This window comes from Carcharhinus amblyrhynchos, chromosome 24 (assembly GCF_965287045.1).
Source record: "Carcharhinus amblyrhynchos chromosome 24, sCarAmb.v2.hapA, whole genome shotgun sequence".
Taxonomy (NCBI): domain Eukaryota; kingdom Metazoa; phylum Chordata; class Chondrichthyes; order Carcharhiniformes; family Carcharhinidae; genus Carcharhinus; species Carcharhinus amblyrhynchos.
In genome coordinates this window covers 27,201,961-27,221,322 of record NC_137347.1, presented here as the reverse complement: position 1 = coordinate 27,221,322, position 19,362 = coordinate 27,201,961, and the positions used below count along the sequence as shown (strand labels likewise).

General features: G+C 43.6%; 1 protein-coding gene across 1 annotated transcript in view; it reads left to right on the top strand.

Moving 5' to 3' along the window:
• Positions 1-7,980: 7,980 nt before the first annotated feature.
• The window catches only part of LOC145357714 (large ribosomal subunit protein eL39-like), a 52,985-nt gene continuing 41,603 nt past the window's right edge, over positions 7,981-19,362 (top strand). Inside the window, exon 1 of the mRNA XM_080211139.1 lies at positions 7,981-8,008. Coding sequence (XP_080067265.1) covers positions 7,981-8,008 — 28 coding nt within the window. The remainder of the gene's footprint in view (positions 8,009-19,362) is intronic.

The window sequence follows — 19,362 nt, the reverse complement described above, 5'->3', positions numbered from 1 at the left end:
GCAAAATCCTGAGCAAAGAGGTTTGAAAAGAATAATATTGCTGTTTTCACTCTTTTTGTGGAACCATTTACTTCAAAGAATTAATGCCATCAGCAAATCACTGCAAAATATTGATACAACTTTGTTGAATGCTGCACAATTGTTAGCCTCAGTTAAAAGTTTTGTCATGAAAGATTGAAATGACTATAGCTCAGTGGAAGCAGAGACACTACCACTAACAAAAAAAAGTCACCTCTGATCATGGGAAGCATACAAGATGCAACAATTTACTTTTTGACAAACCAGAGGTGATTAAATCACTTTGAAAGGAAAAGAGAAGATCATCGTTGAGACTGTCAATGTTATTTATGACATAGTAATGGTGCAATTGCAGAGTAGAAGTGAATTTCTGAAGAAAACTATTGATTTATTTTGCATGCTTTTTGATAGAAGTTTCGATGAAAATGTTAAAAAAAAGAGATTAATTGAATTCTACCAAAAGATCATGGGCACAAATCTTTTTGAAGGTGAAGTGAAACAATTAATTCATTTCATCGATAATGATGAGGTCCGTGCTCTGAGATCACCAGCTGATTTGTACAGACTTGTATGTGTTGGTTTGCAGGCAACATTCCCAAATGTGAAAACCATCCTAAAATTATTTTTAATAAAAACCTACGATAAATGCTTCCAGTGAACACTCTTTTTCTGCAATGAAAAGTTAAAAATTATTTGCAAAGAACAATGAGTCAAGAAGTTCAGCAATATTGACAGTTGAAGAAGCATCTTTGCAAAGTTTTACCTACGATGATGCAATTGATAATTTTGTGAAGAACAAGTGCAGAGGAAAAGCTGCCTGAATTGTCAATCCAACAAGGGATAAAGCAAGAAAATCTTAAAAATCTATCCCTTTTCCATACTGTCTCGTTTAAATTCTGTTTTCCAAATGGTACTGGGCTGATATAATGACTGCAGCTGGTCACAGGCTGGTAGTTCCAACCACCATCACTCTCCAGACTGGCCTCCAGAATGTTTCCAGGACAAAGAATGGGCTCCTGCTAGCAAAAGCCACCTGATATTGGCCTTGGACTCATTGGACACTCCAGTCACATACGCTGATAGCAATGACTTATTCGCATTTGTGAGAGTAAGTAAGGAAGCTAAGTTTTATTTCTGAAACTGAATGGGACCCTGAAATATATTGAATGGCATCTTGTTGATTGGAGTATTTGCTTCTGCACTGGATTCACCCATTCTGTCCTGCATTGATGCATTAAAGGCATTCTGGCCTGTGCTGCAGTGGTGAATTTTTCTAACACATTCATTGCTCATCAGCAAGTTCTATGTTTTCTCACCTCAAAAATCGCAACATTAACCAACTTTAGCATCATTCTGACAAGAGGTAAGCTTGGATTTCAATTCCCCAATTATTTATACTGGTCTGCTTCTACTAGTTAAAAAGGAATGATTTGATTTGTGTACTTTTGTGGCTCGCATCTTTGCATCCTATTGGGGGGGAGGGTGGGTGGGACATCCTGAAATGAAGGTGACACAGGGCCCCGTGAACTGTAAATCTACCTCTGGCAGCATTAGAAGATTACAGGGAGTTCACTGACATGTAGAGCAGTCTACATATGTAGGGATGGATCAGGCAAGGATGGACACCGGTTTTGAATTCATGACACTGGAGGGACCATGAAAGGGAAGAAAATTTATGGATCAGGAAGGCCACTGGGCTCTTCGTGCAGAGATATTTTGATTTGATCTATTACTGTCACATGTGTTTACAGTGAAAAAATATTGTTTCTTGCACGCTATACAGACAAAACATACAGTTCATTGAGAAAGAAACGAGACAGTGCAGAATTTAGTGTTACAATCATAGCTAGGGTGTAGAGAGCGATCAACATAATGCAAGGTAAGTCCATTCAAAAGTCTGACAGCAGCAGGAAAGAAACTGTTCTTGAGTCGGTTGGTACATAATCTCAGACTTTTGTATCTTTTTCCCAATGGAAGAAGGTGGATGAGAGAATGTATGGTGTGCGTGGCGTCCTTAATTATGATGGCTGCTTTGCTAAGGCAGCGGGAAGTGTAGACAGAGTCAATGGATGGGAGGCTGGTTTGTGTGATGGAGTGGGCTACATTCACAATCTTTTGTAGTTTTTCTATAGAATTCAACAACAACTTTTTAATTTAATGTCTTTAACATAGTGAAACATCCCAGTGTGCTTTTGTAAGGGCATTATTAAACGATGCTTGACACCGGCCACGTAAAGAGGTATTTGGTCAGATGATCAAAATCTTTGTTAAAGAGGTATCTTTTGAGAAGGGGAGAAAACAAGATAGTGAAGCACCAAATCTGGAATGTGCAGACTGAAAGGCAGATTCACAGCAACATTCAATCAGCAAATTCAGTCAACACGTGAAAAGAAGGAATAATTGCAGTGCTATGGGGAAAGAGCAAGAGAATGGGAGTAATTGGACAACACTTTGATCCTTCATGTCAATGCCATTTTTTTTCAAAGAAGTTCCTTCTGTGCTGTAGCAAAGAATGGAGATGACCTGATCAGACTGCAACAAGGAACAAGAGCTGACTTGGGAATTTGATGCCGGCATGATATAAATCGGAGATTATTCTCAAGCTATAATTTAGATTAACAGACAGGTTCTGACTTAGAACTTAAAAAAAATGCAAGCTAGTTAGAAGCCTAATTTAACAGAAACAGTCTGGCTGTGATAATTATCACAGCCAATCAGTTGGAAGTGGCTGCCTGAATGTGTGTCAATTACTGCAGCAGGAAACTGACAATTGCAACGTGGGTGCGAGTCACCAGCCCTCTCAAGAACGGACAGGCTTTGCAACCACACAGAATGGGAGCACGGGGGTGAAGATGATGAGGCCCAAGTGTGATGGAGTGGTGGCTTGGGAATTTGGTACACGTGTCAGCTGTGGCTTAGTGCATAACACTCACATTACTGAGTAAAACAAGTAACAGGGTCAAATTCCACAACAGAGACTTGAATGCATAGTATGCAGTGAGAGATTGCTGCATCACTGGAAGTGCCACTTTGCAGATGAGATACTAAACTAAGGTCCTTTCTGTCCTCTCAAGTGCATGGAAAAGCTACCATTACATTGCTTAAAGAAGAGAAGGACATTTGTCCCAGTATCCTGGTCCAATATTTTTTCTGTAAACAACTTCATTAAAAAATAAATCAGGTTGTTATGACATTGTTGTTTGTGAGACTTTGTTGTAAGCAAATTAGCTGCCATATTACAACAGCAACCACACTTCAAAAGTAATGCTTATAAAGTGGTTTGGGACACCCTGGGGTTGCAACAGGTGCTTTTTAAATGCAAATCTTTTTTTTTCCTTTAGATTTGGATTTGTGACTTTGCGAGCCAGATCTGTACTAAAAAAAATTATGTGCAAATCTGCAGTTGGAAGAAAGAACTCCTGACCTTAAACATTGTGGCCCAGAACTTCACGATGAAAATCACAGAAATGGATGGAAATTCTAAGTCCTGCTCCCAAAAATGGCATTTCCCATTTTCGCTGAGGCGAGACTGAAATCAGACTGGGGATCCTACACATACGGTTTAAGACGTAGCTGACCATTTAAATCACCAGATGCCTCCACTGAAATGGGATTTGGAAGGCAAGGATTATAAAACCCGATGATGTGCAGATTAGGCAGGGTAAAAATAGGTCTGAACTTGGATTCATTTGATGGCCAGAATACCCCTTTGAGAGGTAAGGTAATCTTTTAGACATCATCCAAAGACAACTTTGAGAAAGGTAAGGCATCCATTGGGATTGTAGAGATGATTGTGCATCAAAAGTGTATATACTCATTGGAATAGTTGAAGCTGTCAAGCAACTGTCAAGCTGTCAAAGAACTAACAAGCTGCCAAAGTACTGTCATTGCTTTCAAGGAACTGTCAGTTCTCAATGCTGACAAGGAATTGACAAAGAACTATCAAAGAATAAAAGCAAAATGCTGTGGATGCTGAAAATCTGAAATAGGAACCAAAAATGCAAGAAAAACTCAGCATGTCTGACAATCTCTGTGGAGAGAGAAACAAAGTTCACGTTTCAAGTACTTATGACATGTATTTGAAATGTTAACTTAGTTTCTCTCTCCACAGACACTGAAAGACCAGCAAAGTCTTTCTGACTATCAAAGAACAGTAGGTGAGTTGACAGGCAGGGTTTAAGAGCAAAATGTAACGGGTAGGGGCATGGGTTGGCTTGAGTTGGCACTAAGTTGGCATCAGGCTACAAAGGCTCCTGGGGTGAATGGGGCATGGATTGGCATTAGAGTTATGAGGGGATGGGGAGCAGAAAGTGGCAAAGTTTGGCATGGATGGGGCATGGGGAATGTGTGGGGTGTGAGGAAGGATGAGTATTGAGGGTTGGATGGCTTTTTTTTAATCTTTTAGAAAATAACTTTAAGTGCTGGGGTACAGAGGCAGGCCTTCTGCCCAGCCAACCTGCTCACCAAGCAGCCTCCACATTGATTCTGGGGTGGCAGGCCCAGCTTCCAAAACAGCTCAAGCCCCGGAACAAAAATCCCAAACTGCAGGTGGCCATCTTTAAAAGTCATGCTCTCCGACCTGATCATTCTCCAGTCTCTCGGCAACTGACCCAGGAGCAAATATCTAAGGCTTGGTCAACACGTTGTCTGATATGTTGCATCAAAAGTGATCTTGAATATGAACAGGTTAAAATCTATTATTTCCTTTATGAAGCCCATAGAATGACAATTCAACAGTTACCATTATCTGAAACAGTAGTGACCACCTTTGGTGTTTTGCCTCTCCTCACCTGGAGGGGCAGAAATACTCTGGGATCCAGTTACCTGGGCACCAGTAGCCCTCCATTGCCTGGTCTAGTTGGCATTCACCAATTACATGTGAACTTGGATAATGAACATAAAAAATGGGAGCAGGAGTAGGCCATCTAGCCCTTCGAGCCTGCCCCACCATTCAATAAGATCATGGCTGATCTGAAGTGGATCAGTTCCACTTTCCCGCCCTCTCCCCATAACCCTTAATTCCTCTGAGTATTTGCAGAGAATGTGTCCACGTGCAGTGGCCTATGGGGGACAGAGGAACATAACTGTTAAGCTTAATGAAGTCTGTACCTACAGGTACTTACACACACTTTCTAGCAGAGATCATTTATCAGGAACACTAGCTGACCTTATTTGCCATCCCTCTGCACTGAGGCTAATGTTTTACATTTTAAAATTCATTTATGGGATGTGGGCATCGCTGGCTAGGCTCGCATTTATTGCCCATCCCTAGATGCCGTTCAGAAGGTGATAGTAAGCTGCCTTCTTGAACCGCTGCTGTCCCTGAGGTGTAACGCCCACAGTGCTGTTAGGGAGGATGTTCCAGGATTTTGACCCAGCAACAGTGAAAGACTGGCAAATATGTTCCCAAAATGGATAATGAATGACTTGGAGGGGAACTTCCAGGTGGTGATGTTCTCAGATATCTACTGCCCTTGTTCTTCTAGATGGTAACGGTTGTGGGTTCAGAAGATGCTACCTAAGGAACCTTGGTAAGTTCCTGCAGCGCATGCTGTAGATGGTGCACATGGCTGCCACTATTTGTCAGTAATGGGGGGATTAAATGTTTGTGGAAGGGTTTGCAATCAAACGGGTTGCTTTGCTTTGGATACCGTCAAGCTTCTTGAGTACTGTTGAAGCTGCACGCATCCAGGCAAGTGGAGAATATTCCATCACATTCCAGACTAGTGCCCATCGATGATAATGTATTTTATTTATATGGCTAATCCAGTTCAGTTTCTGGTCAATGGTAACCCCAGGATGTTGATGTGGGGAGTTATCAGTTGAAAATAGAACTGCACTAACTATTGCCCTGTTTCAGGTAGCCTCAAGGAACTAGTGGAGTTTCATAAAATTCTCAGTTGTAATCCTCATACGACTTCACAAAAACAGATGGTCAGGTCAATACTTAACCATTGTCCACAGGATCTTCATATGGACAGGATGACTGTCAAATCTCCTCACGTTCCATAAGAGTCTACATTAAAAAGTGATTAATTCATTGGAACACTCCTTGGCATGTCCTGAGGATGTGAAAGGTGTTATATTAATGCAAGTTCTTTTTGTTCTATCATGCAGTAGTTACATGGAGAATGTGCACATCATTCTACTCCTCCCCCACATCAGCGAGTCTTGGCACACTCAATAAGAACTCCCATTACAAAAGAGGTTTTCCCACATGCCTGTGAGGAACAGTGAGGACTGCTAATGAAGTACAAGTTGAAATACCTCCCTGGCTGCTTCTGGTCACTGATGAGCAGCTCGTTTACAATGCTCGAAATGTTCATGATGTCATAGGATAGTTATGCCAGATGAAGGAATTACAGTGCAAAGAATGTGCCAGTGTGAAGCTGGATGTGGCGTTTGTATTACAAGATAATCCTCTGTTCCCAGGTGAGCAGCAAAAAAGTCAATGAAAGTTCCTCAGGGTTTCACATCGATTAAGGGATCATGTTCCCCACTCTGGGGCACAGCAAATTTTTCTAACCACTGCTAATCTCTTTATGATTTCTGATTGGGTCGTAAACGTGGGATAAGAGCCCATTGTTCTCCATATTCTATTGCCCTTTAGACATTAACTTCACGTCAATAACAAATACCAATGTGGCTCCATAGGGCATTATCCATGTTAATTGATAATGAGCCATTATACTCTCATAATAGCATAGCCCAGGTATTGCATTCCATTTAAAGCTGCATTACCCGACCATCAGTATCTTTTTTCCACATAAAAACACTGCATAACTCTTTGCTGCAAGACTGTACTGACTGGATTATTTATTTGTGTCTACTGGACTCTGATGACCAATGAACAGCACGTGGATGTGAAATTCTTCCCGACAGTGAATTTAGCATAAGATTCACCAGGAGTATAAACCATTTTAAGACAACGTCCTTACTTATCTTGCTGCCAAAGTTATCTCCAAAGTGGAATTTCACCTCCCTGGTGATTTGGACATAGGAGAGGTCCATGGGGAGGCAATGCTGACTGTGGTGGTGATTACCAGCTTTCTTTATCTTCTCACACGCCAGGTGACTTTTATTGAGATACTTGGCCATCTTTCTCGGGTCACCCTGCACCCCATGCCGTCCACAGCCCAAGAGGGAAGGTACTGGAGTTGGCGACAGCGAGACGGGCCCGCATTTGAGCTCACTCTGAAATCTAGTTCAGAAGTTATGCGCACAAAGGCTCCCAATTAGGTTAGGTTGATTGACCATTGGCCCTGGTGTCAGGGGGATTAGCAGAATAAATATGAAGGGTTACAGGGATAGGACCTCGGTGGGATTGTGGTTGGTGCAGACTCAATGGGCCCAAAGGCCTCACTTTGCACTGTAGGGGTTCTATGATTCTAATTCTAAAAGGAGTAGCATCAATTTTGGGGGGGGGAGTAGTGAGGCTGGAGGTTTGATGTATTCAGCTCCTGGATTAGTCAGTCAGGTTGCTCCCAAAATGTTTCTATGAACCACCATGGTGGGCACATTGCATCTGTTTTCTTTATGTTGCAGAGGCTACGTCATTTTGCAGGGATTTTCACAGTAACTTTCATTGCAGTGTTAATGTAAGCCTGCTTGTGACACTAATAAATAAACTTTAACTTAATTTAGATTTCGATCAATAAAGCTAGATGTGGTTAGCAATGCAGTAACCAGATTTCAGCCCATCATGATTCTTCCAAAGCGCTGTGCAATCTTAAGAGAAACTAAAAATGCATCTTGTCACCTTGTGTGGTGACATCCCAAATAATTGTGGATATCTTCCCTGAAGGTTCTGGTAATAACCAGTTGGTACCTTCTCAAAAAACATGCTCATTTGTGCACAATTGCTCCCAATTAAGTTGATTGGGTTAGGTCGGTTGGCCATGCTAAATTGGCCCTAGTGTCAGGGGGATTGGAGTCGGCGCAGACTCGATGGGCTGAACGGCCATGGTTTTCCATGATCTACTGAAACGAGGTAAGAGATACATCAGAAGTATTAAGTAGTCACTGCACAGAGAAAGCCTGTCTTGCTCTGTTGGTGGTGGCGGTTAGAACAAGGGGGTGCCAGGGTTGGAGAGGGAGTATGGTGGGGAAGGGAGGTGGGGTGGGGTGTGGGTTGGGGGTGGGGGGTGGGGGAGAGGAGACAGAAAACCCTACTCTGTTTTCCAACATTGGTGAACAAGGAGCTCAGAGCAAAGGCCATCACACTCCGCCAGGTGCCACCTCTCCTCCTCCCCATCTTAGACTGTATGCTGGATAAGGGTTTGATTTTGATTTGATTGTCACATGTAGAGTGAAAAATATTGTTTCTTGCACCCGATACAGACAAAGCATAGAGAAGGAAACGAGAAAGTGCAGAATGTAGTGTTACAGTCATAGTTAGGGTGTAGAGAAAGATCAACTTAATATGAAGCAGGTCCGTTCAAATGGCTGTTGGCAGCAGCGAAGAAGCTTGGTACGTGTCGGTTGGTACGTGTTCTCAGACTTTTGTATCTTTTTCCTGACGGAACAAGGTGGAAGGCATTATGTCGGGGATGCGTGATATCGTTGATTATACTGGCTGCTTTCCCAAGACAGCGGGAAGTGTAGACAGAGACAGTGGATGGGAGGCTGGTTTGCATGATGGATTGGGCTTCATTCACAATTTTTTGTAGTTTCTTGTGATGTTGCGCTGGGGGTGTTGCGCTGACTGTATTATATTGAGGGTGTTGCGCTGACTGTATTATATTGAGGGTGTTGCGGAGGGTGTTGCGCTGACTGTATTATATTGAGGGTGTTGCGCTGACTGTTTTATATTGAGGGTGTTGCGCTGACTGTTTTATATTGAGGGTGTTGCGGAGGGTGTTGCGCTGACTGTTTTATATTGAGGGTGTTGCGGAGGGTGTTGCGCTGACTGTATTATATTGAGGGTGTTGCGGAGGGTGTTGCGTTGTTTTATATTGAGGGTGTTGCGCTGACTGTATTATATTGAGGGTGTTGCGGAGGGTGTAGCGCTGACTGTATTATATTGAGGGTGTTGCGCTGACTGTTTTATATTGAGGGTGTTGCGGAGGGTGTTGCGCTGACTGTATTATATTGAGGGTGTTGCGGAGGGTGTTGCGCTGTTTTATATTGAGGGTGTTGCGCTGACTGTATTATATTGAGGGTGTTGCGGAGGGTGTAGCGCTGACTGTATTATATTGAGGGTGTTGCGCTGACTGTTTTATATTGAGGATGTTGCGGAGGGTGTTGCGCTGACTGTATTATATTGAGGGTGTTGCGGAGGGTGTTGCGCTGACTGTTTTATATTGAGGGTGTTGCGGAGGGTGTTGCGCTGACTGTATTATATTGAGGGTGTTGCGGAGGGTGTTGCGCTGACTGTTTTATATTGAGGGTGTTGCGGAGGGTGTTGCGCTGACTGTTTTATATTGAGGGTGTTGCGCTGACTGTATTATATTGAGGGTGTTGCGGAGGGTGTTGCGCTGACTGTTTTATATTGAGGGTGTTGCGGAGGGTGTTGCGCTGACTGTTTTATATTGAGGGTGTTGCGGAGGGTGTTGCGCTGACTGTTTTATATTGAGGGTGTTGCGCTGACTGTATTATATTGAGGGTGTTGCGGAGGGTGTTGCGCTGACTGTTTTATATTGAGGGTGTTGCGGAGGGTGTTGCGCTGACTGTATTATATTGAGGGTGTTGCGGAGGGTGTTGCGCTGTTTTATATTGAGGGTGTTGCGCTGACTGTATTATATTGAGGGTGTTGCGGAGGGTGTAGCGCTGACTGTATTATATTGAGGGTGTTGCGCTGACTGTTTTATATTGAGGGTGTTGCGGAGGGTGTTGCGCTGACTGTATTATATTGAGGGTGTTGCGGAGGGTGTTGCGCTGTTTTATATTGAGGGTGTTGCGCTGACTGTATTATATTGAGGGTGTTGCGGAGGGTGTAGCGCTGACTGTATTATATTGAGGGTGTTGCGCTGACTGTTTTATATTGAGGATGTTGCGGAGGGTGTTGCGCTGACTGTATTATATTGAGGGTGTTGCGGAGGGTGTTGCGCTGACTGTTTTATATTGAGGGTGTTGCGGAGGGTGTTGCGCTGACTGTATTATATTGAGGGTGTTGCGGAGGGTGTTGCGCTGACTGTTTTATATTGAGGGTGTTGCGGAGGGTGTTGCGCTGACTGTATTATATTGAGGGTGTTGCGGAGGGTGTTGCGCTGACTGTTTTATATTGAGGGTGTTGCGGAGGGTGTTGCGGAGGGTGTTGCGCTGACTGTATTATATTGAGGGTGTTGCGGAGGGTGTTGCGCTGACTGTTTTATATTGAGGGTGTTGCGGAGGGTGTTGCGCTGACTGTATTATATTGAGGGTGTTGCGGAGGGTGTTGCGCTGACTGTTTTATATTGAGGGTGTTGCGGAGGGTGTTGCGCTGACTGTTTTATATTGAGGGTGTTGCGCTGAGGGTGTTATGCAGACGATGACTGCAGGAGCACAGAGCAAGAATTGCTCTCGTCTCTGGCTGCAACAACATTTTAATACTTTTCTGAATGATTTTTATCTTCTTGTTTTGCTTCTTGGAAATATGTAAAATGTTTCCATGTAAGAATCTCCTGCATTGCAACAATGACTGCTCTTCACAAGTACTAAACGGTTATTTTTTCAAGGAACTAAGCCTCTCTTATTGAGAACTTGCCACCGCCCCCTAAACATTGTGAATAATGTATCTTCTTGTTATTTTGAAAACAAGGGATGTTTGCAAGCCAGAAACAAAGCACAAGAGTTTGAATTGCTAAGGGGGGGGTGGGTTTGGATGGGACGGGGGTTTAAAATCCCTGTAACATGCCAGCAAGTTGGAAACCCGATTTTATCAGGTCTCATTTCGAGGCTCGTGTGTGTATCTGCATTGGTGAAGGGTATATCTGAGTCATGTCAGGGTGCATGCTCAGAGTGCCCTCACTCTTCTTAGTGCCCATAAACCCCTTCCTGTTAGTGATCTTCTGACACCATGCAAGAACTTGTGGGACATGAGGAACATTGATTCCGACTGACAAGAGGAAAAGTTTCCAAGTTTACAGCGTTGCGCCTCTTGATGTTTCAGTCAATGTGCCAGCAATTTCATGCTAAGTGGCATTCTGATGTCCAATTCTGCTGCTAGGCCTGTGGAAGATCATCGGCCTCCTTCCCCCCACCCCCTTCTCCTCAGTGCCTATGCCCAATTACTTGCTGTCCTCCTCTGCAGCCAGGGTGGCTAAGGCTGCAGACCCACTGTGATTTCTCCGCCTCTCCTCAGATTCACGTCTTTGCTGCTGCTGCCATGAGAGAAAGTAGAGAGTACTGGGAAGTGTAAGATTTGTAGATGAATAAATGGCCTTTGTGTAAGGTGACTTGCGGGGGGGTGGATGTGAGATGATGCCAAAATGAGGGTGTGCGTCAGAGATGGAGAATTGAGGAGGGAAATGAATAAGTGGAGAAGCAAAGTGCATTGCCCAGAGGAATGCTGTAGAGGAGAAAAGTAAAAGTTTATTTATTAGTGTCACAGGTAGGTTTACATTAATACTGCAATGAAGTTACTGGGAAAATTCCCTAGTTGCCACAGTTCAGCCTGTTCAGGTATACTGAGGGAGAATTTAGCACAGCTAATACACCTAACCAGTATGTCTTTGGAAGGAAACTGGAACACACAGAAGAAACCCACACAGGTATGGGGAGAACATGCAGACTCTGCAAAGGCAGTGACCCGAGCTGGGAATCGAACCTGGGTTCCTGGTGCTGGGAGGTGCTAACCACTGTGCCATTGAGCAGGAGGTGGAGTGGCAGGAACAACTACTGAACAAACTAGAGAATACAAATTGTTCACTGATTAATTAACAATATTACGTGTTGCTAAACAGGAAAATATCCTATTTGTTATTTCCAACAGTGTGCAGACGGTACACTGATATTGATGACTGCCTCAATCCTCATTAACATGTTCTGTGCATTTAACCGTATGAGTAGTGACAATAAATTCATATTTGGAGGAAAGATTTAATGCTTGCAAGCCAGAATCTTTTCTATTTTGTAGAAGAACTAAAATATTTTCTCCTCTTGGGTGCATGATATTATTCAATTTCATTACTTCATAAATAGAATCCAATTGCACCCTTTTTATCAGTAACCTCACAGGGTAGAAAGATCAAATGACACCTGAACAACAAGGTGGAATGATTGAGCAACATTTGTCTTCACCATTAGTGAGAAGAATTAGATCACTTAGGTGTCTCTGTGTGACACAACATCTTAAGAGGCCAGAGGACAAAGACTGAATGGTTCACAATTATGTTTTCTTGATCAGCAAGTCTGAAGACTCTGTGGATTGCTGATCCTCACTACAATATATTTTCAATATGCAACAGAACTTTATCATGATATCTCAATACTTAAAACTCATACAAAAGCACTAAGCTAGAGTGGAATAATAGATAGGTAAACTAAAACACCAAGATAGGATCAATAGAAAAGACCCTTGAGAATCATGTGCAGAATAAAAAGGTTTACTGATTTTCTATGATCCAATAAGCACTCCTATCTTTGTAATTTCACCCCATAAAGCATGCTTATGGTGAACCTCCATTAGCAGAAAATAAAGCAGAACTACATTTATGATTACACCCTCTGTTCATAAGATAATTATGGATGATAAAGGTCATCGAGACCAGCTCATTTCATCCATCCAGAATGATAAAAGGGACATTTTAAGAGCAAAAGTAACTCATTAAGAGCCTACTCTGCCATTTTATAGCATTGCATTCATTATACTGGTGACTACAACTCTTAAGTATGTAATTGGTTGTAAAGTGATTTGAGACATTGTGAAAGATGCTGAAGTTTTTCTCTTTTGTTCATTATATCCCCATGCAGGAAACACTGTGACTCTAGCAATGGTGAAAGTGGAAGTCCATTGCTTATTCTCTAAGCATAATTAATCACAGAGCAATCAACTGATGTTAGGAAGGTGGCTAAAAGTAATCACTACATTTATAAAACAGTTCAACTCTGTTGCTAATACAACCTCACCATTCTGACCTCTCTGGCTTTAGTCCACGATATACTATGAATGGCATCTGTGCCCCTTTATGCTAATGAGATCATCTCAAGGATTACCCCGTCAGATCTCTACCAGTAGTTCAGGAAAATGTGCAATTCATTTAATTGCTGATCTGGATTTTTCCACAGAAAAATAATACAAGGTGCATAAAGCAAATATGGCCTCAACTCAAGAAATGAGTTGTTCCCCTTCCCCCAGAAATTGTTATACAAATTCTATTGCACACAGAAGTCACAGCCTAAACTGGAAATACATAAATAGGAAACTCCAAACACAAAAAGAATGACACCCCCAACCCACCTCCACCTCCAACCTACCACTCACCCCTCCAAAAACTATCTCAATTCTTCCAATACCTTCCAACCTTCTTCTTGCCCCTACAATACCCATCTAATACTCCAACCTACTCCTCAGCCCTCTAACACTCAACTACTGCACCTCTCTGACACCTCCAATCTATCCTGCCACGCCAAAGAAGTCAGAATGACAAAGTTGCTTAAAAAGTCAAAAGCAGCAGTGCAGCAACTCAGTAAAAGTGACCTGACAGACAAGATTTATAAAAAGAATGGAATTGAGCCCAATATGATTTTAAGTTGGTTTTTCAGGTCTGTGCTCTGTCGCTGTCTAAACCAAAGTGCCCCTAACTACCCCCCCAGCCCCCCAAAATCCTTAGCCAAGTCCTGGGCCCCAGTGTTTAACATCTGCACTCCCCCTCTCCCAGACCCTGGTGCTGGGGGTTAGGTTTCCCACTTTCTCCCATGTTTCTCCCCTCTTCAGCCACATTATTGGACACAACCATTCTGACCGCTGCTGGGATCTGTTCAAATGGACAGTTTGCCATTAGCGGGTGCAGCTCATCATCAAGCCCTTACTCCATGGGAAAGTGGGAAGAAAGAATGCTGTAGCTTTTTTACTCAGTCACTACCAACAAGATTGGGGAAATGAAACTGGTGGCATTGCTCTGTAGAGGGTTAACACCTCCAGAATGCTGTTGTTTCTTTCTCGACTCTGCTGCTCTGTTTCCAAAATTGCCAGGTCTCACTGCCAAAACAGTGTTTGCGATTGGCAATGTTTCCTTTAAGTCTTACTTCGCCCTTGTGCTTTAATTTTCAATATACTTTTCCATTTCTGTCTCCCCTCTGTCAAACATTTGCCTGAATAACAACATGTCAGTCTGCACCAGGCACCAGATTAATGTATGGTAATAATGTTGTCATTAAGATTCCGGTAAAGTTTAAAGGTCTGCGTGTGGATTATTTCCACACTATTTGAACTGTGAAGAACACCCAACAGAATAATTGAAATATTTAAACTCTGTCTGGAAGGGCAGTCCAGGTAACATCTGTCGATAGAGAAATTGAATACTTCAGGCCGTTGATTTTTTGACAGGATCATCGACGTGAGATGTTGACCTGACCTCCTCTTCTCCACAGATGCTGCTTTATCCTAGGGAATATTTCTTGCATTTCCTAATTTTACTTCAGATTCCCAACATCTGCAACGTTTTGTTTCTTCCTTGAGGTGATAACTGTCCATTTCGCTGGTTGGTTTTGGGAAAATGAACAACATAATACTAAACTATGCAGTACTGCTCTCTGCTGTGATATGTGTAAATTGGGGTATGTGCTTCCCCTTTAAGAAAGTGGGTCAGGTGACCGTGGGGGAGGGACGAGCCCAATCCAGGGTGGTGCTTGGGGAGTCAGTCTCAGAATGATTGTGAACACCTTGAATAATATGTTCAGTGCTCCATGCCTACCCTGCGGTCTTTTCCACACCCTACAGTGTGAGACCCAAACAAAATATCCGCCATTTCCAAATCCATTTTCCATCAATATAAATTGTCATGCAACTACAGAAGGTGACAATATTCACTCCTGTTAAAAAGTTTTTTTCTAAAGTTTATTTATTAGTGTCACAAATAGGCTTACATTAATACTGCAATGAAGTTACCGTGAATATTCCCTAGTCGCCACACTCCGGCGCCTGTTCGGATACACTGAGGGAGAATTTAGCATGGCCAATGCACCTAACCAGCACGTCTTTCAGACCATGGGAGGAAACCAGAGCACCCGGAGGAAACCTGCACAGACGCAGACAAAACGTGCAGACTCCGCACAGACAATAACCCAAGTCAGAATTCCGGGATTCCGGCATTGTGACCCAGCAGTGTTAACCACTGTGCCACCAGTTTACCTTAGTACCTTCCACCCCATCTGAAACGTATTTTTTGACAGCAGCTTTTAAACCTGTGATGACCAACACCTAGGAGAGTAGCAGGCACATCTTGAAATATAACAAAGTCAGGGCAGCGTGGTGGCACAACAGTTAGCACTGCTGCCTCACAGCGCCAGGGACCAGAGTTCAATTCTGGCCTTTGCCCATTCTCCCCGTATCTGCATGGGTTTCCTCCAGGTGCTCCGGTTTCCTCCCACAGTCCAAAGAAATGCGGGTTAGTGGATTGGCTATGCTAAACTGCCCCTGAGTGCCAGGGAAATTAGTAGGGTAAACATGTGGGATTACAGGGTTAGGGCCTGTTGTCAGTCCAGACTTATTGGGCTGAATGGCTTCCTCCTGCACTGTAGAGATTCTATGATTCAGACAGTGCTGTAAATGTTCAACAGGTCGGGCAGCATCTGTGGAGATGATCTCCCAAAACACTAACTCTGTTTCTTCCTCCACAAAGAGAGAGAGAGGGTGAGAGAGAAGGCAAGAGAGAGGGCGAGAGCGCACACTGGAGACAGAGAGAGAGAGCAAGACAGCGAGAGAGTGAGAGAGCAAGAGAGCGAGAGCGTGAGGGGGGAACATGAGAGAGAGAGGGAGGGTGTGAGAGAGAGAGGGCATGAGAGAGAGAGAGAGAGAGAGAGTAGGAAAGAGAGAGAGTGCGAGAGAGAGAGAAAGAGTGCGAGTGCAAGAGCAGGAGTGCAAGAAGGAGAGAGTGCAAGTGCGAGAATGTGGCGCGAGCGCACGAGAGACAGCGAGCGAGAGAGACAGCAAGCAAGAGAGAGAGAGCACGAGAGATAACGTAAAAGAGGTAGCGCAAGAGACAAAGAGAGTGTGAGAGAGTGCAAGAGAGAGCGTGCTCGAGAGAGAGTGAGTGTGAGGGAGAGTGAGAGCAAGCATGAGAGAGTGTGCAAGTGAGCACGAGAGAGTGCGTGCGAGAACAATCGTGAGAGCAAGCATGAGAGACCACGGACAGTGCGAGAGATCATGAGCACGCGAGAGAGAGTGTGAGAAAGCGTGAGCAAGTGCGACCTGGCACAAGAGAGCGAGAGACCGTGACAGACAGCATAAGGGAGACTGTGAGAGAGAGCAAAGGAGTGTATTAGAGTGCAAGAGAGTGCGAGAGAGCATGACAGAGTGTGCGAAGGAGCACAAGACAGAGTGTGCGAAGGAGCACAAGAGAGTGCGAGAGAGTGTGAGACAGTGTGAGAGATCACATGCGAGAGCAAGCATGAGAGAGCGCAGGAGAGCATGAGAGCGATCGCGAGGGAGCGTGAGAGTGCACGAGAGAGTGCAAGCAAGTGTGAGTGGGTGCGAGAATGCGAGAGAGAACGGACGAGAGGGAGTGCACGGGACAGCGCTCAAGAGAGAGCACACAAGAGAGAGCGCATGAAAGGGAGCGCACGCGAGGGATTGCACAAAAAAGAGCACGTGAGAGACAGCACACGAGAGACAGAGCACAAGACAGAGAGCGTGTGAAAAAGACCGCATGGGAGAGGCTTGGGCTGGAATTTCACTGGCACACCCGTCCTGATTCCAGGGACGGGTGAGGCTCTGAGAACAGCATTCTCTGTTAGGCTCAGGTGGGATTGTACAAACCTCAGGCAGATGTGCCAGTAAAATTCCGCCCTTTCAATTATAAGTGCGTTTCGCTTTTCATGACATTTTAAATCACTTTACAGCCAATGAAGTATATTTGAAGTGTGGTCACGGTTGGGAAAGTGAAAAGGCAGCAACCAATTTCCACACAGCAAGGTTCTTTAAACAGCCATGAAGTAAATTACCATATCAACTGGTTTAGGTGAGAGTTAACAGTTAAATATTGGTCAGGACTTGGAAAAAAACTGCCCTCTTCTTTCTTGATGCAGCAGCTTGGGATCTCTTATCTGCACCAAAGTTCTGATCTGAAAGATAGATATCTCAGACAGTGCAAGGCTCCATCAGCGCTGAACTGGAGCTTTCCCTCGATCATTCACTTAGGTTTGTGAAGAAGAGCAGAATCTATGATCTATTGATTCAGAAGCAAGTCACTGCTACCCACTGAATGTACTTATAAATCGATTTCTCAAACATACTAAACCACCCAATCGTCAAGCCTCTTTATCTTTGAACTTACGCACTTTGAAACTGTTTTCATACTAAAACCTCTCCTGGGCCAAAAGTAAATCTTGCAGAATTTGTTTATGACCCTCATTTAGGACACACAATCACGATCTTGGAGATAGCTGGGGCAAGGATATGTTTTGGACTACTTTGGACAATATGTGATGGATCCAACAAATGAGCAGATTCTAGGTTCAATTCTCAGCTTCATCTCTGAGCTGCGCCCATTTGGGTCACTAGTAGAGTTATTTAGCCACATCTTGCTGGATATCAAACAGCCCTGGGTGGTGTACAAATCATCCAGCAAGATCTGTGGATATGCAATATACCATCAATCGCTTGCTATCTTGTTTTCAACCCTCTATTATTGTTAAGTGCTTGCTGGATTTGCACGTGAATTACCCATTAAATTCATCACAGTCAGTTAACACACAAAATTAACAAAGTCCCACTTCAGCCGTGTTAATGCAATACCTGATGCAGAAAGAGAACAAATCTTAATTAGAGCCTTTACCGAATTCCTTCAGGTCGTGAATCGTTCTCAGAGAGAGATTTGAAAAATGCCAAATTTGAAAATCTTTAAGATGTTTTTCCTCCTTTTTCCTCTCTTACTCTCAGTGCATTCATTTTTTTCTTCTGTGTCTCCTTGGATTTTACTCAGATTTACTCTCCTGCCTTATCTTTCTGATTTTAGCCACAAAATTCAGCGAGTGCATTGTTGTTTATTCATTCATGAGATGTGGGCGTCACTGGCTGGGCCAGCATTTATTACCCATTTCCACCTAGCTTCCCTTCAATCAGATGATCATTTCAGAGGGCGTTTAAAAAAAGTCAACTATGTTGCTGTGATTGTAGATCAGATGGCAGCCAGACCAGGTAAAATTCTTCCCTCAAGGAGTGACCCAGACAGGTCTTGATTCCAGGTTTATTTTTATTGAATTCAAATCTCACCTTCTGCTATGGTGGGATTTGAACCCCTGTTCTCAGGGTGTCATCCTGGGTCTCTGGATTATTAGTCCAGTGACTATGCCACTGCCTCCCCTATATTTCACACAGTTCTCCATGTGGCTGGTGATCTGATACACAGTGGCCTGTGGATAAGGAATGTACCCTCAATCACTTGGTATCTTACTCTTACCTGCCATTACTTTGAACTATTTGCTGCATTTGCATTGTTACCCCATTGACTGAAGTGCAATAAGGCACCCTGGCTCTACATTTACAAAACAATTTGTTTCTTACTTTTTACAAATCATAAAACAAAACACTTTCTCCATTCCTTCCTAACCCTCAAATCTCACTTTTTGAGCTGTTGCACTGGTCATTCACCAAAGATTTTGCATTGTCAGTTCATACATCCAGCTAAAGTTTTATAAAGTTTATTTTGTTAGTGTCACAAGGAGGCTTCCATTAACGGTGCAATGAAGTTACTGTGAATATCTTCCAGCCATAGAATCAGAATACTACAGTGCAGAAGAGGCCCTTCGGCCCATCAAATCTGCACTGATGCATGAAAGGCCCTGATCTGTCCACCTAATCCCTCTTGCCAGCACTTGGCCCATAGCCTTGAGTGTTATGGCATGCCAATTATTCATTCAGGTACATTGTAAACAAAATGTCAGGCACCCCGACTCCACCACCCGTCACCACACTCCGGTGCCTGTTCGTGTACACTGACGGGAAATTTAGCATGGCCATGCACCTAACCAGCACATCTTTCGCGCTATGGGGGCAAACCGGAGCACCCAGAGGAAACCCACACAGACATGGTGTGAACATGCAAACTCCGCACAGACAGTGGCCCAAGCTGGGAACTGCACACGAGTCCCTAGTGCTGTGAAGCAAAAATGCTAACCATTGTGCCACCATGCTAATTATTATATAAAGCATCTTTAAGCTGAAGGTTGGAAGAACACTAACATGAGTTGGCACCATAAAGTTCA